Source organism: Eumetopias jubatus, unplaced genomic scaffold, assembly GCF_037043125.1.
Source record: "Eumetopias jubatus isolate StellerSeaLion01/CBP00866 unplaced genomic scaffold, mEumJub1_p1.0 scaffold_16, whole genome shotgun sequence".
NCBI lineage: Eukaryota > Metazoa > Chordata > Mammalia > Carnivora > Otariidae > Eumetopias > Eumetopias jubatus.
In genome coordinates, this window is record NW_028274822.1 from 67,554,567 (window position 1) to 67,578,440 (window position 23,874).

Sequence of the window (23,874 nt, forward strand, 5' to 3'; positions counted from 1 at the left end):
CTCGGTGTACGGCACGATCTAAATTGGAGAAGCCAGTACCCAGTTGCATCCCTGTAGCCATTTCTGTCTGGGAATCAAATGTCTCTATCTCTTTGAACAGGAGGGCCAGAATAGAAAAATAACGCTGAGGACAATGGGTTTCCCCACAGGAGATTTCATGCCTAACCAAAATAGCACTCTTGTGGGGAGGTAAAACATGTCAGCTGTGCACCTGTCCCAGGCTACCTAACAAAACGAGGTGTGTCTGAGTGAGGCAGTTGAACCACACGGAAGAAAAGACGTTGGTCCAGGACTCTACTGACATCTGGAATCCTGGGTAGGAAGCAATGGGTTCACCCCCAGGTGTAGCACCTCCCCCCCCCCCCCCCCCCCGCCAACTGACTGTGATGACATCCCTGACAATGATGGAAGGGGGCTTGAAACAAAGCCCTGGGCTAGGTGGGAGGCTTCTGTCTTCAAGTCCGGGAGGTAGACTCGCTTTAGCTGATGGTCTGACATTTCTTCTGTGTTCCCCCAAACTGCCTCCTGATCTTGGGGCTCGTTGCAGGATTTCAGTTTTGATGTGCCAGGTTCCTACATCCTCATTCTGGAGTGTCCTTCCAGGCAGTGAAAGAGTCAGCCTCCAGCTGCCCTCCCGGTGAATCCCCAGCTGCGGGAACAAGGCGCCCCCGAAAATTTATTTATTCAAGTTGGTGGGGTTTTTGTTTTGTTCGGTTTTTTTAGTGGACACACAATGTTATACCAGTCTCAGGGATACGGTGTAGGGATTTGACAACTCTATACATCATGCTATGTTCACAAAGGTAGCCACCATCTGTCATCACCCAATGCCATTACGGTATCATGGACTGTATTCCATATGCTGTGCCTTTCTTCCCCGGGACTTTCTCATTCCGGAACTGGAAGCCTGTACCTCCCACTCCCCTTCGCCCATTTTGCCCATCCCCCACCCCCTTTCCCTCTGGCAGCCAGCAGTTTGTCCTCCGCATTTAAAGGTCTGATTCTGCGATCCCATGCCCTTTTTCACTAGATATCACCACATTGCTGTCTGTGGAGATTGTCCTTAACACTTGTGGATTGCTTTTGTTAGTGTGCTTGGGGTGCCATACCACAGACAGGGGTGAGGTAGCGGGGAGTTTAAACAACAAACTCATTTTCTCGCAGTTCTGGAGTCTGGAAGTCCAAGATTGAGGTGTTGGCAAGGTTGGTTTCTCCTGAGGCCTCTCTCCTGGGCTCGCAGATGGCCACCTTCTCCCTGTGTCCTCACATGGTTTTTTCCCCGGCACATGTGAGACACCTCTGTGTCTCTCTGTGGGTCCTAATCTCTCTTCTAAGGACGCCAGTCAGATTGGATTAGGGCCCACGGGGGCGGGGGGGGGAGGGTTAGGACTTTGACATAGGGGTGTGGGGGGAAGGACGCACTTGAGCTCATAACATGACATGCACGTGTATGCTCTGTGCTGAGAAGCTTGACTGTGGCGGGCTGATGGGGACAGAGCGGATTCTCATGCTGGTTTCCCTGGGGATTTACATTTTTAGAATAAAACTGGGTACTTTTTTTTTTTTTTAGGATTTTATTTATTTATTTGACAGGGAGAGAGACAGCCAGAGAGGGAACACAGGCAGGGGGAGTGGGAGAGGGAGAAGCAGGCTTCCCGCGGAGCAGGGAGCCCGATGCGGGGCCCGATCCCAGGACCCTGGGATCATGACCTGAGCCGAAGGCAGACGCCTAACGACTGAGCCACCCAGGTGCCCCAAAACTGGGTACTTTTCAAGTGTTAGGAGCCTTTTGCATTTCTTCTCCTGTGACCTTTTCGTGTCATTTTGAAGGGCCCTCATAAGGGCCAAATACCATAAGGATGGTATTTGGGATCTGGATGGATAAGTCGGCCCTAATTGAGGCTTACACTGGTCCAGCAGCAAAGGCCCCCTGGCCTCACCCAGCTGTCGCTGGCTTCCCCGAGATGTGAGTTCTGGGGGACGTGCCAGGCCAAAGTCCTGCCACCTGACCATTCGCACTCCTCTTTTGTAGACCCCCGTCTGCCCTGTGGGCCCGGAGACTGGGGCTCCTTCCCACAGCCCCGCTTTAGATCTCCTCATCTCATCTTTCTTATCTTCCTGCTTGTACGCCCTCCTATTTCATGCCAGTGTGACCGAACCCAAGTTCACCTGTCCAACGCACAGCAGAGCCCATCACCGAGACACTGAGTGTGAAGGCTGCCGCACAAAGATACAGGGGGCAAGCCTCAAACCTTCCCTAGTGTTGGCAAGGATGTGGAGAAAAAGGAACCCGTGTGCACTGTCGGTGGGGATGCAAACTTGTGCAGCCGCTCTGCAAAACAGTTTGGAGGTTCCTCAGGAAGTAAAAAATGGAAGCATATGGTCAAGTAATTCCATTACTGGGTATTTCCCCAAAGAATATGAAAACATTAATTCGAAAACATATATGCAACCCTATGTTTATTGCAGCATTGTTTACAACAGCCAATTATGGAAGCAGCCCAAGCGTCCATCAGTAGATGAATGGGTAAAGCATATATATATATATATGCATATATGCATAATGGAATATTATTCAGCCATAAAAAGAATGAAATCTTGCCATTTGCAATGACATGGTTGGAGCTAGAGAGTATTATGCTAAGTGAAATAAGTCAGTCAGAGAAAGACAAATACCATATGATTTCACTCGTATGTGGAATTTAAGAAACAAAACAAATGAACAAAGAAAAAAGAAACCTAGACTGTTAACTCTAGAGAACAAACTGGTGGTCACCAGAGGGGAGGTGGGTAGGGGGATGGGTGAAGTAGGGGCTGGGGATGAAGAGTACACTGACCATGATGAGCACAAGGATAGAATCACTATATTGTACATCTGAGACTAATATAATACTATACGTTAACTACACCGGAATTAAAATTAAAAAATAATCTGTCTGAAGGAGATTTTTAAAAACTATCAGAGGGGCGCCTGGGTGGCTCAGTTGGTTAAGCATCCAACTCTTGATTTCGGCTTAGCTGGTGCTCTCAGGGTGGTGAGATCTGAGCCCCGCAGTCTGGCTCCACGCTCAGTGGGGAGTCTGCTCGAGATTCTCTTCCCCTGCCCTTCTCCCAGCTCGTGCATGCGCGCTCTCTCTCAAATAAATAAATAAATCTAAAATAAGATAAAATGAAATAAAATAAAATAAAACAAAACACATGCACACATCCCCGCCTACCGGAAGGGGTAGAGTCAGGGATTTTTAAAGGCCAGCAAGGGGCGCCTGCGTGGCTCAGTCGGTTAAGCATCTGCCTTTGGCTCAGGTCATGATCCCAGGGTCCTGGGATTAAATGCCCCATTGGGCTCCTTGCTCAATGGGGAGTCTGCTTCTCCCTCTGCCTGCAGCATCCCCTGCTTGTGCGCATGTTCTCTCTCTCCCTCTCACAAATAAATAAATAAAATCTAAAAACAAATAAAATAAAGGCCAGCGAAAGAGGGTCTGGGTAAAGGGGAGAAGAGTCATGTGACACAGGATCAGCCCCAGGAAGTTGCTGAGAACGGGAGGGTCGATTTCATTTTGTTGTGCTCAAAGAGGAAGTCAGTGGTCCTGGGTTCTGCTGGCTTCTTTAGGAAACCTTGAGCTCCTGCAAAACAACTAAAGTAAATTTTGGTTGTCATGTGTCAGGCATGAATATTATCTTACAGAAACAAGGTGACAGAGAATAAGCAGATTTGGGGGAAAGAGTTGAGCTGCACTACCTGCCCTGTTAACTCTTTGGTGACCGGCTTCACTAGCATCCTACCGGGGTCTAGGGAGGAAAGAACGTGGGGTCTAGGGAGGAAAGAACATGGCGTCTTTAGTCATCACAAAGCCTACACCCTGTTTTTTTTTTTAAGATTTTATTTATTTATTTGACACAGAGAGAGAGAGAGAGCGAGAGCGAGAGTCGGGCACAAGCAGGAGCAGGGGGAGAAGCAGGCAGAGGGAGAGGGAGAAGCAGACTCCCTGCTGAGCAGGGAGCCCCATGTAGGGCTTCGATCCCAGGACCCTGGGACCATGACCTGAGCCGAAGGCGGACGCTTAACCCACTGAACCACCCAGGCGCCCCTCCACCCTGTTTTATAATCAAGAGCTTCTCATCACCAACCAAGTGCCTGAACACAAAACTTAGGAACTTGAACTAATGTAACAGAAACAGCACAGGTCAAAACACACAACACTCCCAAGTTTCTCAAAGTTCCATTTGCCAACATTTGTTTTTTGTTGAGTCATTTGTTTTCTTGGGAGAGGGCCAAGGTCCCCAGTCTCTCAGGACACTCTGCAGGAGGCCATGTGGCTTATGTGGCTGCAGTTCTTGGATGTGACGGTAGATGTCACTGCCAACCAAGAAATGGGGTCCTTACCCTTGGCCTCTGAGCCCATCTCTCCCTGGGCCTCGGCGCCTGGCTCTACTCATCCTTGTGCCATTCCCAGCTGGAGCCCTGAGCATCTCCCACGTCGCATCTGTTCCTGCTCTGGGGGTCCCTCGTGGTTGGTTGTCTTCCCTCTTAGATCCTGTTCCGGTGACCTCCCTTCCAGGGATTCCTCATACTTGCTCGCTTTCCTGGGCCTTTTCCATCTTCCCCCAGAGGGTTGGGGGTGGAGGCAGCCTGTGCCCTCTAGATCCCCACCAGCTACTTTTTTGGTTCACAATCGGATGGTTTTACTTTCCAAAGATACTGCAATAAAATATAAGAAGTAAACGAACAGTAAACAGGCCCTCTGAGTTCAGTGTAGGGGACAGCTGTGTCCTGGAGGGTGGCCACCACTGAACTAGCCACGCTGGGCACCATCGAAGGAGGGGGGCAGCAGGATCCTCAGGTCGCCTGCCAGGAGGAGAGACAGAAGAGACTCCTGGAAGTGACCCTGAATCCCGAACTGGTCTTGGCAGAAGCAAGGGCCTGAGGTAATGCTGGAAGCAAGAAGGTTGAGCGTGTTCGGGACTCTCCAGCAGCTGGACATAGCGAAGGGCATGCTGACAGGCCAAGGTCTTCGTGGCAAGAGGAACACGGGCTCTTGAGCCATGCTGAGGGCGGGCCATTAGTTACTAGGAACTATTGTTGCTCGGGCATGTGACCGGCCAGGGGCATGGACTGACGGCTGGAGTGGGGTGGGGGGAGCGGGGTGGAGGGCAGCGTGAAGGGGCCTCTACCAGTGGCAGAGACTTCTTCTGCCAGAGGCCTGCCGGCTTCTGAGGGAGGTGGGAATGGCCGGGTACCAGGGTCCTCAAGGTCACTGCCCCCACCCTGCCTGTCAATACCAGATGGTGGCCCACTGGGGCCATCCTGCCTGTAGGCCCATGTCCGCGTGAATGAGTGCCCGAGCTGACACGGTGTCGGTGCCCGGGGTGCCTCACACACGCCTGTGTGGACCCCAGCAAGATGGGTGAGAAGGGAGTATGACAGGTGTGGGCAGGGCCAAGGGTACCAGGGCTGGAGAGTGGGGGCTGCGGACTGAGCCCACCCTCCACCCACCCGGCAGATGCGGGCTCTGCTCACCTGTATGCAGGTACCCAGGAAGAAGCGGGGCAGGAACATGGACAGACAAGTTCCTGAAGGCAGGGCTTTGACCTCCAGTCCCCAAGGGATGCTAGAGGACCTTATGGTGCTGAAGGAGCTCCTGGTGCAGGCCTGGGCTCAGTAGGGCACGCTCCCTCCACTGACCCTGCCTGGTGGGGGGGTGCCAGGCGTGCCATCTGTCTGACAGATGGAGAACCACCCTCGCCCCACCTTTTGCCTGCCCCTGGAAAGGGGTGGTGGGAATCCCTCCCTGGCTTCCCTCAGGTCCTGTGGCGGCCTTGGGTCTCAGGTGGAGTCAATGGCCTGGCTCTCCTTGCCTCCTGTGCCGGTGTCCCCAGAATCAAAGCCTCAGCACTGGCCCGTCCGTGATTGCTACGGCTGTGGATCTTGGCTGTGCTGTGCTGGGAAGGGTCTCCATGGCAGGTGGCTTGGCAGGAGGGAATGGGGGCTTTCCTAGGGGCCCACAGCCCCATCCCGAAGGTCCTGGTGCAAGCTGTCGATCCCTCCGGGGAACCCAACCAGGGTTCCATCACAGGTCCTGCTTGGAGAGCGGGGAAACGCAAGCCTCCTCTCTGGGCCCCCGAACCTTTTACTTCTCCCTCCACTGCTTTTTGTCTGCCTCGGAGTCGCGCTCTCTGTTGGATGAGTGAATGGAGGAGTAAAGGAACAAACGGAAGTGCGCCTCGCTGCCCTGCTCCCTCGCTCTGTCTCCCCATCTTGCTTCCAGGTTACTCTCTCCCTGTCGTCCCTCTCTCGCTCCCCCCCTGTACCGCATGGCTGGGACCCCTGTCCCATAGGGTGGAGCCAGCTGGGGTTCCCTGGGCACTGTGGGCTTACAGGTCCCGGCCACTGGACTCAGGGCTCCCTGAGAGCTCCGGGCATGCCGGGTCTGAGCCCAGCCTCCCCTCTACGGCGTGGCCGGGCCTGCCTGGCTTCGCTCCCTTCTGCCTGGGCTCCAGGATGGCTGGCTCTGGACAGCCTGGCTCCTGGAGCCTGCCCGGCCCTGGCCCTCCCTCTCCACTGGGGAAGAGTCTCCAGCCAGCTGTGTTCCTTCTGCAGCCAGTGGCTTCCAGAGCCTCTCCCTGGGAAGGACCGTGGGCCTCAGCGGGGGTCAGCTTTGTGTCTGTTCCCAGCCCCTCTTTCCCAGAAAGTCCTGCCACAGCCCTCGGACCCTGGCTGATCCGATCAGAGTGGCCAAGGGGTACAGGGTCTTCACTGGCTGGTCTGAGCCATGAACTGTCCTTGAAACCAAGGGTGGGGACAGCCCTGCCCAAGTTACATGTCCTACAATTATGTGTGTTTGTGGAGGGTGGAATTTGTGCCTAAAAATCCTGCCGGTTCCTGTGAAAACAGTGGGGAAGGCATTACAGTTGCCTTGCATGGGCCTAGAAAGTCAGAGAGTGGCTCCGACCTCCTCAGGTCCCAGAATGGGGAGGGGGCAGCTTCCTGGGAGGCCATCTCTCAGTTCCCAGGGGACTTGTGCGGCTGTTTCCTGTGCCATGCCCCACCCCACCGGCATGGGCCAGTGTGGAGGCTAAGGCCCCAGCTCCCAACCCACTCACGGCTGTTCTCTGGGTCCAGGGAGGCGCTGCCCACAGCCCAGCCCTCATCATCTCAAGACTTGGGTTCTGACAGAAAAGAAGTGCATGGGACAGTCCAGGAGGAAGGCCAAGAGGCAAACCGACAAGGCTGGGGAGTGTGGCTACACTGGGTGAGGGGGCACCGCAGGGCTGAGGGCACTTGGGCTGTGGTAGGGTGCCGGGCAGGGGAGCATGGGATCGGATTTGGACTTGAGGAATCCCCCATGGTGCTGTGTGGACCAGGACAGAGGGCCTCTGGTGGAGGCAGAGGGGCTGGTCAGGAAGCTGGTGAGGTTGGAGGGATCAGGTCTGGGTAAGGAGGAGGGAAGACTCCAGGGGGCTGGCCTGAGCCCCAGGGGGTGGCGGTGCTGCACCTGAGGTGGGGGGCACCAGAGGAGGACAGTCAGGAGAGAGATGCCTTGAGGTGCCTGCGTGGGACAGTCGGTTAAACGCCCGACGCTTGGTTTTGGCTCAGGTCCTGATCTCATGGCGGGTGGGATAGAGCCCTGAGTTGGGCCTCCGCGCTCAGCGGGAGTCTGCTTGGATACTCTCTCCCTCTGCCCCTTCCCCTGCTTGTGTGCTCACATGCTCCCTTGCTCGCTCGCTCTCTCAAACAAACAAACAAACAAACAGAGAGAGAGATGTCTTTACCAAGTCAGGATGTCAGGACAGTTACTCAGACCAGAGAGAGGAGAGACCTGGGCTGGGAGGGTGGAGGTGGGGTCATATAACTGTGAGTGTGTGTGTGTGTGTGTGTGTGAGAGAGAGAGAGAGACAGACGCTATGTGTGACTGTGTGTGAGTCTGTGTGTTTGTGAGGGCGTGACTGTGTGTGTGTGACTCTGTGTGTGTGTGTTTGAGAGACAGACTCTGTGTGAGTCTGTGTGTTTGTGAGGGCGTGACTGTGTGTGTGTGACTCTGTGTGTGTGTGTGTGTGCAAGAGAGACAGACTGTGTGTGACTGTGTGACTGACTGTGTGTGTGTGTGACTGTGTGAGTCTGTGTGTTTGTGAGGGCGTGACTGTGTGCGAGTGTGTGACTCTGTGTGTGTGTGTTTGTGAGGGCATGACTGTGTGCGAGTGTGTGACTCTGTGTGTGTGTGTTTGAGAGACAGACTCTGTGTGTGACTGTGTGTGAGTCTGTGTGTTTGTGAGGGCGTGACTGTGTGTGTGTGTGACTCTGTGTGTGTGTGTGCAAGAGAGACAGACTGTGTGTGACTGTGTGACTGTGTGGCTGTGTGTGTGTGTGACTGTGTGTGAGTCTGTGTGTTTGTGAGGGCGTGACTGTGTGCGAGTGTGTGACTCTGTGTGTGTGTGTGTGAGAGAGAGAGACAGACTGTGTGTGACTGTGTGACTGTGTGACTGTGTGACTGTGCATGTGTGTGTTTGTGAGGGCGTGACTGTGTGCGAGTGTGTGACTCTGTGTGGGGGGGGCACAGGCATGGGCTGGGAGGAAAGACACAAAAATGTCTTCAAGACCAACAGTGCGTGTCTGCCAGGGAGCCTCCCCCTTCAGCTTGGATTGCGAAAGCCGCCCTGGCTGCCCGGAAGCAGAGATAAGGGGGTGGCCCAGCCAGAGGGAGACGCAGGCCGGGGGTGGAGGGCAGTGCTTTGTAACACCCCACGAAGGAGGAGAAGGGTCAGGCTGGGGGACTCTGCTCTGGAAAACCAGTGACAGATCTCCAACAACCCACCGTGCCTCGTCCCACAGAGGCCAGGCGGTGTGGGGGCTTGGCGGGGCGCCCAGCTCCTAGCTCAGAGGAGATAGGTTTCAGGGAAGGGGAACGAATTTCTTCGGGCCCCATTTTGGAGGGACCGAACCAGCCCCGGGAGGCAGACCTGAGAGGAGGGTAGGTGAGGGCAGTGGGAGGGGCAGCCATGCCGCTGGAGCTGTTTCTGGACCTGTACTCACCCCCGTGCCGTGCCATCTACATTTTTGCCCGGAAGAACGGCATTCCCTTCGAGCTGCGGCCTGTGGACCTAGGACGGGGTGAGCCCTGACTAGGCTGGGCTCCATGGAGGGGGGTGTCTGTCCAGGGGCCAGAACTTGTTGAGCCACTCGTCCCCTCCATCCCTCAGGGGAGCACCTGAAGCCTGAATTCCTGAAGGTGAACCCCCTGAGGAAGCTACCTGCCCTCAAAGACGGGGACTTCCTGCTGGCGGAGAGGTAATGGGGTCCTGGGGTCTGCAGAGGCTTCTGGGTTGGGGGAGGTGGAGGGAGGAAGGCAGAAAGCTGATGACCCCTCACTGGGAGATTTTTCCAAACTGGTGTGACCCCCCCCCTCCTTCCAGCTCACCCAGCTTGGAGGTGGCGGGGGCTGGACTGGGGGGCGGCTTTGGGGCTAAAGCTGGTAGCGTCAGCCTGGAAAAGGGGCATAGGTCACTCAGGCAGTCCTGGACAACCTGGAGCCAGCTGGGGAAGATCCAAGCTTGAGGTCAGCTCTCCCCAGAGGTCCCAAACCCGGGCCTTTCAGGCACAGGAGCCGGGGGCGAGGCAGCCCCAGATCTGCACCGGAGATGCAGAGAGAATCCCGGCCTTCCTGGGCTCTGCATCCCAGTTCCCCCCACCCTCGCTCTCTGCCATGGACAGGTCACAGAACTTCGTGCCCCATGTTTCTCCTCTGTCAAATGGGGGAGTAACGTAACCCCCTCCCGGGACTTGCCTGAGAATAGAAACTGGTCACCGAGTACCAGGAGCCCAGGGGGGATCGAAAAGGGTTCTGGGGAGCACTGGCCTGGGAGGGAACTGGGAGACCCCTCGCGCAGGTCCGCCTTCCTCCCGTTCAGGAGGACTCTGACGCCAGAGAGCGGGGCCTGGAGACAGAGGGCTGGCTGGGGTAGGAGAAGGGACGGGAGGTGGAAATATGGGCCCATGGGGGAGCACTTGAGGAATGGAGCAGTTTGGTGGGGAAAAGGTGACCATCGGTGGGGATGTGGGAATGGGGGGGGGGTCCTCCCTTGGAGGTGCCGTTGGAGAGAGATCCAGTCACATCACCCTGTTTGCGAGAGATGAGGCTGCCTAGCGTTGAGGGCTGGGGAAATCTCCGACGCCTCCTCTTTGCAGCGTGGCCATCCTTTTATACTTGAGTCACAAGTACCAGGCAGCGACCCACTGGTACCCAAGCGAGCTGCAGGCCCGCGCGCGTGTGGATGAGTACCTGGCGTGGCAGCACACGGCCGTCCAGCTGCCTGCTAGCAATGTCTACCTGTGTAAGGTGAGACTCCCTGCCCTAGTGTGAAGGTTTGGGCAAGAGCCGGAGCCCCCTGTGCTGGAAAGAACCCACTGGCCTATATACAGCCTGCCATCCACTGTCCCTGGTAGACATCCGTAATCTATCACAGTACTCTTTCTGCACCCCCCCCCCCAACGAGTCTGAATGTCGGCTTCAGAAGCCTTCTGAATACAGTGCCCCAGGGGGTATCACTGACGGATGGTGGGGATGGTGGCCAGGAAGGGTGGCAAGGTGGTTGAGATTGTTTGGAGGAGCCTGGGATAAGCCGCCTCGATTCTCCCCCGCCCAGTCCCTCCTGCCCCATTTCTCGGGGCAGCCTGTGGACCCCGTGCAGCTAGACCGGCTGTTGGGGAAGCTGAAACCAGCTCTGCAGCATCTGGATGGGGAGGTCCTGGCCGCCAAGCCTTTCCTGGCCACCGAGCAGCTCTCCCTGGCAGATCTGATGGCATTCACGGAGCTGATGCAGGTGAGCTTCTCTTGCCTGCTTGCCCCTGGGGGGACCCCGGGCCCAGGGCTGAGTCCCCTGCTCCAGCTGCCCTGTCTCCCCAGCCCACTGCTGTTGGCTGCGACATCTTTCAAGACTGGCCCCGGCTGGCAGCGTGGCGAGCCCGAGTAGAGGCTGCCCTGGGCCCTGAGCTCGTCCAGGATGCCCACAGGCTTGTGCTACAGCCTCGGGACCCCCGAGACGCCCAGCGGGACCCCAAGCTGGCCCAGGAGCTGGTGCAGAGACTGCTGGAGCGGCTCAGCTGAGAGGGGTATGGCCGGGCCCGCTCCCCTGCACTCTCCTGCCACAATAAACGTGCTGTGTGCCCTCCACTTGTCTCCAGCCTCACTCGGTCTTCGGAGGGGGGGTCTAGAGCAGAATCTAGAGGGACAGATGTCCTGCAATGATGCAGCCTAGAGTGAGCAACACTCAGAATTCTCCACGTGCGTCCAGTTGCCTTCCTGAGTTGCCAGGTGCTGAGTTCCCCTGGCCACTGCCAGTCCCAAGCCAAGCCAGAAGTTTCTGGGCTTCTCTGCATGGCACAGCCTGGCTGGCCGACCCCTGACACCCCTGTGACATTGTCCCCGGTGCCCTGACTGCTCCCCAGGCTCCTGTTTCTTTTTCTCCCAACACTTTTCTAGCTACAGTTCAGGCTAGACTGACCTATGCCTACCCCCAAGCCCTGCTTCTGAAACCCTCCGTGGTCAGTTCTCATTGCCCTGTCTCCATTCTGGACCCCGCAGAGCCCAGGGTCATGGGCTGCAATGAAGTTCCGGCCCTGAGAATTCCTGTGTGTAAGTCCTTTTACAGAAATGGGCCGCAAGGACAGACAGGCACCAAGACGGAGGGGAGGGGCAGGGCTGCAGGTGGCCCCCACCTTCTGCCCCCAAGCCAGGGGCATCTCCCCAGTCTGCTCCTGAGTCTCCCCAGAATCTTTGCTGCTGTGAGAATTCCGGCCTTCCTGGCCTCATGACACCACCAAATGAAACAAGAAGTTCCAGAACTCGGGGTCCTGGGCCTGGGTTAGAGACGGCTGAAGGGCACACGGCCAGGGCCAAGGGCTCAGTCTGCATATAGGTTCAGATTCAGAGCCTGGCGGCTGTGGCTGGTGGGGGTGCCCAACGTGTGTCTCAACATGGGCCTGGAGCTCTATCTGGACCTGCTGTCAGCATCCTGCCGTGCTGTCTATATCTTCGCCAGGAAGAATGGCATCCCCTTCGACTTCCAGTTTGTGGATCTGTTAAAGGGTAGGCACCCCCTGCTGCTGCGCATAGGTCTGGTCCAGAGGGGAGGCAGGGCACAAGGTCAGGGTGTCTCTAAACTGAGACACAGAGGAGACACCCCCCCCATCAAAGTCCACAGGGGAAGAAACATTTCCCAAGGGAACTATAGGCTGTCCATCCTTCCCACATATTCTACCCTGCTATCAGGTAAAGTGGAAGGCAGAGCTGCTGAGCGTCCCCCAGTCTCGCATCCAGTGCCCTTGGCTTTCCCTCGTGGGAGGGTAGCACTTGTTAGCTGCAGTACCTCTGATCAGTTGGCAAAGGCTGCAGACATGTGTGGTCATTTCACATCTGAGGGAAGACCCCCGCTTCAGTCCACACCCATTCCTCCCCATCGTGTTCACACCTGCCCAGGGTGACACAGACCCAACACTATCCCAAGCATGGAAGGGATTCTTAAAAGCTCAGGTCACAGAGGCAGAAGTGTCTAGAACATAGAGGAGGAGACCTGATGCTCTGAAATGAAGTGTGAGTCCAGCCCCAGAAATGTTTCCAGCCAGAGGCAGCTGGCTGTGGAAGGGTTAAGACTCCCAATAGATTGGGACACCTGGTTGACTCAGTTGGTCGTGTGTGTGGACTTTTGATTTCCAGGTTGTGAGTTCAGGCTTATGTTGAGTGGAGAGCTTACTTTAAAAAAAAAGAAAAAAAAACTGAGTTCAAGTCCATGTCGAGCAGAGTCTACCTTTTTTTTTTTTAAGATTTTATTTATTTGAGAGAGAGCAAGCAAGCGAAAGAGCAAGAGCAAGGGGGAAGGGCAGAGGGAGAGGGAGAAGCAGATTCCCTGCTGAGCGGGGAGCCTGGTGTGGGACTCGATCCCAGGACCCTGGGATCATGAGCCGAAAGCAGACGCTTAGTTGACTGAGCCACCCAGGTGCCCCGAGCAGAGCTTACTTAAAAAAATAAAACAAAACAAAACAAAAAAATAAGTTTCCTCAAACAGTTGAAAATAGAGCTACCTTACAACCCAGCAATTGCACTACTGGGTATTTACCCCAAAGATAGAAATGTAGTGATTCAAAGGGGCACAGGCACCCCAATGTTTATAGCAGCAACGTCCACAATAGCCAAACTATGGAAAGAACCCAGATGTCCATCAAGAGATGAATGGATCAAGAAGATGGGGCATATGTGTGTGTGTGTGTGTGTGCACGCACGCACAATGGAATACTACTCAGCCATCTCAAAAATGACATCTTGCCATTTACAACGACGTAGCTGGAACTAGAGGGTATTATGCTAAACAAAATAAGTCAATCAGAGAAAGGCACTTATATGATCTCACTCATGTGTGGAATTTAAGAAACAAAATGGAGGATCATAGGGGAAGAGAGGGAAAAATAAAACCAGACGAAATCAGAGAGGCAGACAAACCATAAGAGATTCTTAATCATAGGAAACAAACTGAGGGTTGCTGGAGGGGAGGGGTAACTGGGTGATGGACATTGGGGAGGGCACGTGATGTAATGAGCACTGGGTGTTATATAAGACTGATGAACCACTGATCTCTACCTCTGAAACTAATAATGCATCATATATTAATTAATTGAATTTAAATTAAAAACAATATTAAAAAAATAAAGTAATGACCTTGGAAAAAAACACCAAAACACCACCACAAAACAAAATTCCCCATAGATTGATTGCATATGAGAGGTTCCCTTTGAATTCCGGCGGTGTGCTGGGGCTCTTGGCTGCCCTGCCCCTTTCCGAGGGGGCTATAAGGGGCGAGATCCAGGCTTCTAGGGCTTCTGCTGATTCATAGGCTGTGGCTTCAGGCCAGGAGTTGGGAGTGGGGGCTGGAGGCCTCCAACTTCTGTGAGCCAACAGGTTGTCCTGGTCACCAAGCCTGGGTTGGGGGCAGGAGTCTTGATCCTAATCCCTGTTCTGCCGCTGACTTGCCCTTTGACCTGAAGTGAGCTGTGGTATTCCTCTGGGCTTGTTTCCTCTTCTAGTGAAAATGGGGAGGAAGGCATTCTGCCCCTGGGAGACCTGGTTCGCTCTTCTCTGCAGTCCCAGCACCCTCAGACCTTTACCTTTCCTGCCCCTCTCAGGTCACCACCACAGCAAGGAATACAGAGAGATCAACCCCCTGAAGAAGCTACCCAGCCTCAAAGATGGAAAATTTATCTTATCTGAAAGGTGAGTCTTCCTTGGGGCCCCCCACCCCACCATCTGTCTCTGTTCCTCCCAGGAGATCCACATGGAGCCGACTGCTAGTGCTTATTTTTTATTTACTGTGATCAGTTGTATATGTACACCAAGGTAGAATGAATACTAAGTAATGAGGAGTATAGCGACCTTCACATGGTACCCCTCACTCCATTCCAACAGTGATCCGCTTGGGGAGCCCATGTTCTCATCACCTGTAACCCACTTCTATTCCCCTGCTTGCCAGCCACCCTATCATTTCACCCATAAATGTTTAGGAATATACTTTTAAGAGATAAGGGCTCTCTAAAAAAAAAAAAAAAAAAGCCTCAGGGGCGTCTGGGTGGCTCAGTTAAGCGTCTGCCCCTTGATTTCGACTCAGGTCACGACCTCAAGTTTGTGAGATCGAGCCCAGTGGGCTCTGCGCCGGGGGATGAGCCTGCTTGGGATTTTCTCTCCCTCTCCCTCTGCCCACCCCCTCAACTCACATGTGCTCTCTCTCTCTCAAATAAATCTTTTTTTTTTAAAGATTTTATTTATTTATTTGACAGAGAGAGACACGGTGAGATAGGGAACAGAAGCAGGGGGAGTGGGAGGGGGAGAAGCAGACTTCCCGCGGAGCAGGGAGCCCGACGTGGGGCTCGATCCCAGGACCCTGGGATCATGACCTGAGCCGAAGGCAGACGCTTAACAACTGAGCCATCCAGGCGCCCCTCAAATAAATCTTAAAAAAAAAAAAAGCATCAATACCATGATGACACCTTGTAAAATTAACAATAATCCCTGGATTTCAACTAATATCCTATTTGTATTCAAAACTGTTTATGTCACAAATAGTTTCTTTGTAGCTTGTGCATTGGAATCCCGTTCCAAATAAACTTCCAAGTATTGCAGCGGGTGATCTGCCTCCTGAGTCCCTTTTCATCTACAGCCCCCTCCATGACCCACTTTTTTTGCCTTTGCATTTTTTTTTTAAGGTTTATTTACTTGAGAGAGAGAGAGAGAGAGAGAGCGCAAGCAGGAGGGAGGCAGAGGGAGAAGCAGACTCCCCGCTGAGCATGGAGCCTGCCTCGGGTTTCAATCCCAGGACCCCGGGATCACGACCTGAGCCAAAGGCAGACACTTAACCTACTGAGCCACCCAGGCACCCCTGCCGTTGCATTTTTTAAAAGTAGTCTCCACACCCAGTTTGGGGTCCTGTGTAGGACCCTGAGATCCAGAGGTCTGAGCTCCGCCCACTGAGCCCGCCAGGCGCCCCCTGCCTTTGAGTTTTTGTTGTGGTTGAAGAAACCGAGTCCTTTGTCCTGCGGAGTTTCCCACAGTCTGAGTTTTGCTGATCACATTCTCAGGGTGTCATGTTTACACAGTCTTTCTGTCCTTTCATTTCCTGTGAACTGGTCACTGGAAGTAGAAGTTTGGTAAGATTTGGGGTAGACTGTTTTTCAGGCTGCCTCCCAGGCGGTGTCTTAAAGTACATCTTCCAAGTGGCCCACAGGACTTCAGGGGGCCCAGGGCCTGGATTATTTTCCTAGGGTTGCTGTCGCAAATTACTGCTGACTGAATGACTTGGAACAATAGAAATGGACTGTCTTACAGTTCTGGAGGTTAGAAGTGAAAATCGAGGCGTCGGTAGGGCCCTGCTCCCTCTGAAGCGGGGGAAGCTTTGTTGCAGGCCTCTGTCTTAGGTTCTGACAGCTTCAGGCATTCCTTGGCTGGGAGATGGCCATCTTGCCTTCCGTCTGTGCATGTCTCTGTGTTCAAACGTCCCCATTTCATAAGAACACGAGTCATAATGGATTAGAGTCTACTCTAAGACCCCACTTTATTTTTACTTTTATATTTTTAAGTAATCTCTACACCCAGTGTGGGGCCTGAACTCACAATCCTGAGGTCAAGAGTCGCATGCTCTTCCGCCTGAGCTAGCCAGGCCCCCCTCTAAGACCTCATTTTAACTTGATTACCTCTGTAAAGACCCAGTTTCCAAATCAGGCTACATTCTGAGGTACTGGGCGTTAGGATTTCAACACATCTTTGGGGGACACAATGCAACCCATAACAGTCTGTCCCCTGGGCCCCCCAAATTCATGTCCTTCCCGCGTGCAAAATATATTCACCTCATCTCAACATCTCCAAAAGTCTTAATCACTCTGGCATCAACTCTCAGCCCCAAATGCCAGTGTCTACATTATCCAAATCAGGTATGGGTGAGAGTCATGGTATGATTCGTCCTGGGGCAAAGTTCCGCTCTCTCTGTGAACCTGGGAAACCAGATGACAAGTTGTCCTGCTTCTAAAACACAATGGGGAGGGGCGCCAGGCTGCCTCAGTTGTTGGAGCATGTGACTCTTGATCTCAGGGTCTTGAGTTCAAGCCCCACATTGGGTGTCTTAGACATTACTTAAAGATCATAATAAAAAAAATACAATGGGGGGACATGCACAGGTTGGATAGTCCCATTCCCAAACAGAGAAATAGGAAGGGAAAAAAAAAAAAATCTCATGCATCCCAACCAAGTCTGAAACCTAGCCGGGTAAATCGCTTTACATTTTAAGGCTTGAGAATCATCCTTGTTGGCTCCATGCTGTGTCCCTTGGGCCTGTTAGGGTGGTGGCCCCACCCTCTGGAACCAGGGAGACCGAGGCTCGGCCCCCACCTGCGCCGCCCCGCTCCGGGCCTGCTGGTGGCAGGACGGCCCTCCTGGCTCTAGTGAGACCCTCATCTCCCCACCCCCTCCAGCTAGGGGAATCTGGGCCGAGCTCAGATGGGCAGAGTCTCCCCTGCCCATCTCTGTGTCCATCTGTCTGGAGAAGGATCAGCCCCTCCTTCTCAGGGTATCTGATGTTCCAAGGGAAGGACATGCATGGGCATAGTCTGAGCCGCCCTCTTGCCTGTGGACCACTCACTGGCCGTGGCACTGGGACCCCTGACTACCAGCAACCGTCCCCCCACTCCAAATCACTGGATTAAAGATGAAAGAGCAGGTCCCTGCGAGAAGAGTCAGTGAGAGGGTGCTAGGCAGACAAAAGGCCAGGCGCCCACTCCAGGGTCAGACCAGGAACTGTGATGCCAGCCGGGTGTCTGCCCCCCAAGAAATGGGGCACCTCCAGGCACAGTGAGCTCTGGCCTGCTACGGTGGCAAGAAGAGTTCAAGAATAGGCTGGTGGGCCCCACTCGGCCCTGGCGCTCCCGGTGCGGGAGCCAGGGGGGCTGATGCCGAGAACGAGCCCTGGGGGCCCCAGCCTCAAGGTGCAGGACAGAGACACAGAGTGTGGCCGTGGGGGCTGGGGGTTGGTTAGAGCGGCACAGGCTACAGATAGCCTGGGAGGAGCCAGTCGGGACCGGGGGCCACCGACAGGTCTGCCCAGAACGGTCATGATCCAGGATTGGCCACCAAGGGTGTGTTCCCAGAGGTCACAAAATGGGGAGGGGCATTGGGCCAGTGAGGCAAACTTCTGCCTGCCCCTCAGGTGTTTCGTGCAGGCTAGGGACCACCCTCTCGTCTCTGCTGCCCATTCACTGTCCTCCCCACCTGACTCTATCCATTCCCTCCCCCCCCCCGGTCGGCCGGGCCAAGGTCACATACTATGCCAGGTGGTCAAGAACAGTGGCAGGGCTTGGGCTTAGGCTCAGGCTCAGGCTCAGGCATGGGGCCTGGCTGCTGGGGTCAAACCCCGATCCTGTCACTCATGGGCTGTGTGTCTTTGGCAAGTTAGTTGTATCTCCGAGCCTCAGTTTCCTCAAATGGAAGCATACTGGTACACACCTTACAGGGTTATTGTGAGATCAGCTGAGATGATTTAGGATTTAGGATTTCCATCCTTGAGGTTTTCCCCCTTCTTATATAGAGTTGGGCCTTTGGGGGCTCCCCCCTCCCTCCTCCCTCCCAGGCTGCTGCTTCCTGTCCTCTCCCCCCACCCATCTCTGCTCCCTCCTTATCTGCTGACTCTGCACAGACAGTGTTGGTTGGGGAGGGGGCGCAGGGTGGGGCGGGCAGGCACCTGCTCCTTGGACTTTGATGTCATATCAGACTCCAGCTCAGGACTCTCCAGGGCCCCAGATGACCTAGACACCTCAAACGCCTGTGTCCACCCTGCATTCCTCCCTTCCTGCCCCCCGCCAGCCAAGAGCAAGAACTTCCCCTCCAAATGGTGCCTCCAGTCTGTACCCTCCCCATACCTCCTTGGCCTCTGCCCTCCTCAGAACCCCTCCACCCAGTACCGGAGGGATCTTTCTTTCTTTCTTTGGAGATGTAACTGCCGTACAGCATTATATTAGTTTCAGGTGTACAACATCATGACTCAATTTATGTATATATTGTGAAATGATCACCACAGTAAGTTGTAGTTGATGTCCATCACCACATAGAGTTGTCGATTTTTTTCCCTTATGGTGAGAACTTTTAAGATCTACTCTCTTCGCAACTTTCAAGTATACAAAACAGTCTTATTAACTTTGGTCACAATGACATCCCCGTGACTTATTTTATAGCTGCAAGTCTGAACCTTTTGACTCCCTTCATCCATTTCACCTCCTCCCCCCGCCTCCTGCAACCACCAATGTGTTCTCTGTACTTATGGTTTTGTTTTTCTTTGTTTGTTTGTATTTAGATTCCACATATAAATGAGATCACACTGTATTTTTTTCTGTGTGATCTCACTTAGCATAACCCCTCAAGGTCCATCCATGTTGTCACGAATGGCAGGATTTCCTTCTTTTCTATGGGTGAATAAATCCCATTGTATATTTACACCACATGTTCTGTATGCATTCATTCATCGATGGACACGTAAGCCGTTTCCATGCCTTGGCTCTTCTAAATAATGCTGCAGTGAACATGGGGGTACAGATATCTTTTTGTTACAGTGTTTCTGTTTCCTTCAAATAAATATCCAGAAACGGAAGTGCTGGGTACTGTAGTAAATCTTTTTTTTTTTTTTAAGATTTTATTTATTTATTTGAGAGAGAGAATGAGATAGAGAGAGGGAGAGCATGAGGGGTGCAGGTTCAGGGGGAGAAGCAGACTCCCCCCTGAGCGGGGAGCCTGATGCGGGACTCGATCCCGGGACTCCAGGATCATGACCTGAACCGAAGGCAGTCACTCAACCCAACTGAGCCACCCAGGCGCCCGGTACTGTAGTAATTCTATTTAGGAACCTCCATATTGTTTTCCACAGTGGCCACGCCAGTTTGCATTCCCACCAACAGTGCAGAAGGGTTCCCTTCTCTACACATCCTTGCCAACATTCGTTATTTCTTGTCCTTTTGATGACAGTCACATCATGGGCATGAGGTGATAGCTCATTGTGGTTTTTGTCTCGCATTTCCCGGCTGATGAGTGATGTTGAGCATCTTTTCATGCGTCCATTGGCCATGTGGAGGTCTTCTCTGGAAAAATGTCTCCTCAGGTTCTTTGCCCATTTCTGGTTGGATTATTTGTTTTCTTGCTATTGAGTTGTAGGACAGAGGGATCTTTCTAAAAATCAAGGTGGATTTTCTCATCCTCCTGCTTATGTAACCATAACCTTGAGGATTAAGTCCATATCCTCCTGCATCTCCGGGGGCGTCCCTGGGTGCCTCCACAGTATCTCTGGCTGTCTCTGACCATTCTCCCCACCCTTCTTCTGGTCACACTTTTTCCTTTTCTCCAAATTGCTACCTCTTACTACCCCGGAATTCCCGTACGTGCTGTTCCGCACCGAGACTGCCTTCCTGATGCCATCCACCAACTCCCATCTTGCACTCCCATGCTGGCCTCCCTCTTGCACTCACTGACTAGCGGACTGACTGCCTTTCTTGGCACCCTTTGGGCTCGTCTTTCCCCTAGAAGAATGTCAGTGCCTAGAGCCCACCTCCGGCTGGAGGTCCTGCATTGGACCCAGGCCATGCTGGGGTGGTGGGTGTAACAGGCTCAGGGAGGGAGAGGGCAGCGTCCCTGGCTTTCCCTTTCTACAGTGTGGCCATCCTTTTCTACCTGTGCCGCAAGTACAGCACACCTTCGCACTGGTACCCACCAGACCTGCACACACGTGCCCGCGTGGATGAGTTCATGGCCTGGCAGCACACTGCCATTCAGCTGCCCATGAGCAAGATCCTCTGGATCAAGGTGAGTGGGACCAAAGCTATGGCTGACCACCGGTGAGTTCAAGCAAGTCTCCCTCCCTTCCTGAGCCTCATTTCCTTGGCTCCCTCCCCTGCCTGCCTTACAGAGCTGATGCGAGTGTGGAATGAACCCCTGGGTATGAAAAAGCCTTGTAAAAACAAGGCGAAGGGCACCCAGAAGGAGTTGATAGTACTCAAGCTGGGAGAGGAGCCAAGAAATTTCATTCTGAATTAGAAAACATCAGAGTCAAAGGGCCCATAGAGACCACCAATTTTGAAGATGACCAGTAGCCCGTATATGTACCCTGACTTCTCATCTCATGCCTGTGACAGACATCACTAACCAATCACAGGATTACTTCCTGCTGGGATCTCAAACTCCCCCTGAACAATGGCCCTAGGCGATCTCTACCAAGCAGAACCGCTAAAAGAGTTGAACTTACTTTATTTCCTTGGTTCTGTCCAACACCTCTCCAACAGACAAGGAGGCTGAAGACGGGAGGGTCAGATGGGACTAGAGTGCAGCCTTCTCTTCCCTCCCCTTCCCCACCCTGGCCAGTTGCTGATCCCAATGATCACAGGTGAGGAGGTTCCAGCTGAGAAGACAGAGCAGATGCTGGTAGAGGCGAAGAACAACATGCAGCTCTTTGAGGACAAGTTTCTGCAGGACAAGATGTTCATCACTGGGGACCACATCTCACTGGCCGACCTGGTGGCCCTGGTGGAGATGATGCAGGTGTGGAGTGGGGTGGGGGGCGGGCACAGAACCTGGGCACAGGTGAGACTGCTCTGTGACCACTGGGGCCATAGCTCGAGGATAGGCTGGTAAAGGAGGAGACATGGAGGACTGTGGGAGCCGGGGATGGGGTGCCTGGACCCCACCCAGGGGTACAAGAAGCACAGATTTTGAACCAAGGAGGATCACGATTATCCATGCTTCACAATGATTTTTCAGCATGGGGAGGGGCTGGAGGGCAGGCCTGGGACAGGGAGAAGAACATAACATTTCTCAGGGAGTCCACCAGGATCCTGGATGCTTCCTCTTCCCGTTGGACTCTCCAGGAATTATACAGAGCCCTCCAAAGTGTCCTTTGGCTGAGTGCTTCTTTTCTAGAGCTCCAGACTTATAGCTATACAAAGCAGCTCCCATGGCTCCGGATCTGAGGGGCATCCACTGTGCGTTTGGGAGGCATACCTGGGTGTGGGGCATTTATGTGGTTTCTACATGAGGGGAGGGTGGCCACTTCTGACCTAGCTGGTGTGCAGGATGGCCACTTTAGACCCTGGCCAATGTCTTGAAAGACCAACATAATTTCTGGCCAGTATGCAAAGTGTCCACTTTAGTCCCTGGTCAGGGTGAAGGGCAGACCATCACCAGGAAAAACCACTTCAGTTTTTCTGCCCCAGGTGGTGTAGTCCCCTACATTTCACACCCGACCCCTTACATTTCACCCACACCCACCCCCTTGTGGGGCCCCCGAGCTTCTTGGGTGCATGTTTCTTAGACTACCTGCGGGGTCTCCCATTCCAGGCGCTGTGCCTGATCACAGAGGAAGGCTCAATGTAGAGAAAAAAGAACTGAATTCTTCCCCACCCTCATCGGAGGACAAGGGATTTCCTGGTGGAAGGCAGGACTCGTGGAAAGTGTCATGCTGGAGAAGTGGGAGCCATCTGGGTCAGGTCCTACCTCAGAGAGGGATTCAGGAGCCTTGCAGCAAGACCAGTGGCCAAGAACCCCAGAGATTCTGATCCATCTTCCACTGGTCCCCCCACGTCTATCACATAGCCTCTGACCTCTCGCCCGGGCCTGGGGGTGGGGTGGGTCACAGACTCACTCTTTGTGGGAGGCAGATGGGGAGAGCCCCTGAGGCTGTAGGAGGGGACTCAGGTGAGGCTGGTCCCCGCCCCCTCCTGGCTGACCCCTCCTTCCTCTTTGTCTATCTACAGCCCATGGGAAGCAAGTATAACGTCTTCGTCAATAACTCCAAGGTAGCTGAATGGCGCATGAGGGTGGAGCTGGCTATTGGCTCTGGCCTCTTCTGGGAGGCCCATGACCGGCTGATGAAATTGGCAGAGTGGGACTGTTCAACGTTGGATCCAATGGTCAAGGAGAAGATCTGCGAGTTGCTGCAGAAGTTCAAGTAGAAGCCGCCCATCCTGCAGGGCCTGGCTGGCTCAACCTTTTTGAGCTTCCTTCCTTAGAGGCGATGTTGCAAACAACTCCAGTTCTCTGCTTAATAAAGTACTATAACAACCACCAAGGCTGCTGAGCCCGGGACAGGGGCTGTGAGCACAGGGTATGCATGGTGTGGGAGAGGGTAGTGGTCATGGGTCTTCCCAGGTTCCAAAAAGAGTTTAAAAACTAAAAGTTAAAAATGATTAAGGGTGCCCTGCTGGCTCAGTTGGTAGAGCATGCAACTCTTGATCTCAGGGTTGTGAGTTTGAGCCCCAATTGGGCATAAAGCTTCCTTAAAAAAAATCAGCTGGGGGTGCTTTGGTGGCTCAGTCAGTTAAGCATCTCACTTTTGATTTTGGCTCAGGTCATGATCTCAGGGTTGCAAGACTGAGCCCTGCGTCAGGCTCCATGCTCAGTGCAGAGTCTGCTTGAGATTCTCTCCCTCCCCCTCTGCCTCTCCTTCCACTCATGTGCGTTTGCATTCGCACACTTTCTCTCTCAAATAAATAAATATATAAAAGTAAAAAAAAAGTCAACTGGATTTAATACAACTTAAAAAATAAATATGATTAAATTATCAACAATAATAGTTGATGAATTCAATACTCCATTCTCAATAATGGATGAAACAAGACAGAAGACCATCAAGGAAATAGAAGACTTGAACTATGCTGTAAACCAATAGACCTCCTGGATATATACACAGAACACTCGACCCAATGACCACAGAATACACATTCTTTTGTTTTCTTTTAAAGTTTATTTTTTTAGTAATCTCTACACCCAACGTGGAGCTCAAACTCACAACCCTAAGATTAAGAGTTGCATGCTCTTCCGACTGAACCAGCCAGGCGCCCCGGAATACACATTCTTCTCAAGTGCACATGGAATATTCTCCAGGATAGATCTTATGTCAGGTCACAAAATCAATCTCAATGAATTTAAACAGATTGAAGTCATATCATGTATGTTCTTGGAACTTAATGGAGTGAAACTAGAAAATAACAGAAGGAAAACTAGAAAGTTCACAAATATCTGGAAATTAAACAGTATGTTCTTAAACAACTACAGGGAAGTTAGAAAATACCTCTAACACATGAAAACAAAAACACAGGGGTGCTTGGGTGGCTCAGTCAGTTAAGCGTCTGCCTTCAGCTCAGGTCATGATCCCAGGGTCCTGGGATCGAGTCCCACATCGGGCTCCCTGCTCAGCAGGAGCCTGCTTCTTCTTCTCTCTCTGCCCCCCCTTACCCTTTCATGCTCCCTCTCTCTGCCCCTCCCCCCTCTCGTGCCCTCTTGGTCCCTCATGCTCTCAAATAAATAAAATCTTAAAAAA

The 23,874-nt window shown here is 53.2% G+C and overlaps 2 protein-coding genes across 2 annotated transcripts; both read left to right on the top strand.

Moving 5' to 3' along the window:
- Positions 1-8,670: 8,670 nt before the first annotated feature.
- LOC114203897 (glutathione S-transferase theta-1-like) lies at positions 8,671-11,165 on the top strand. Its single transcript, XM_028097172.2, has 5 exons — positions 8,671-9,106; positions 9,196-9,283; positions 10,181-10,331; positions 10,639-10,815; positions 10,899-11,165. The coding sequence occupies exons 1-5, from the start codon at positions 8,995-8,997 to the stop codon at positions 11,097-11,099; spliced, it is 729 nt and encodes a 242-aa protein (XP_027952973.1). The 5' UTR covers positions 8,671-8,994; the 3' UTR covers positions 11,100-11,165.
- An 86-nt stretch (positions 11,166-11,251) lies between these two features.
- Positions 11,252-23,030, top strand: LOC148162303 (glutathione S-transferase theta-4). Its single transcript, XM_088019704.1, has 5 exons — positions 11,252-12,080; positions 14,168-14,255; positions 20,216-20,366; positions 20,922-21,098; positions 22,310-23,030. The coding sequence occupies exons 1-5, from the start codon at positions 11,969-11,971 to the stop codon at positions 22,505-22,507; spliced, it is 726 nt and encodes a 241-aa protein (XP_087875830.1). The 5' UTR covers positions 11,252-11,968; the 3' UTR covers positions 22,508-23,030.
- Positions 23,031-23,874: the final 844 nt, after the last annotated feature.

What these genes read in the sequence shown, in the direction of transcription:
- LOC114203897 (XM_028097172.2), top strand. Translation starts at nt 8,995, where the DNA reads ATGCCGCTGGAGCTGTTTCTGGACCTGTACTCACCCCCGTGCCGTGCC. An exon ending in GCCTGTGGACCTAGGACGGG is followed by an intron (nt 9,107 to 9,195) that starts GTGAGCCCTGAC and finishes TCCATCCCTCAG; the next exon opens with GGGAGCACCTGAAGCCTGAA. An exon ending in CATTCACGGAGCTGATGCAG is followed by an intron (nt 10,816 to 10,898) that starts GTGAGCTTCTCT and finishes CTGTCTCCCCAG; the next exon opens with CCCACTGCTGTTGGCTGCGA.
- LOC148162303 (XM_088019704.1), top strand. Translation starts at nt 11,969, where the DNA reads ATGGGCCTGGAGCTCTATCTGGACCTGCTGTCAGCATCCTGCCGTGCT. An exon ending in AAATTTATCTTATCTGAAAG is followed by an intron (nt 14,256 to 20,215) that starts GTGAGTCTTCCT and finishes CCCTTTCTACAG; the next exon opens with TGTGGCCATCCTTTTCTACC. An exon ending in CCCTGGTGGAGATGATGCAG is followed by an intron (nt 21,099 to 22,309) that starts GTGTGGAGTGGG and finishes GTCTATCTACAG; the next exon opens with CCCATGGGAAGCAAGTATAA.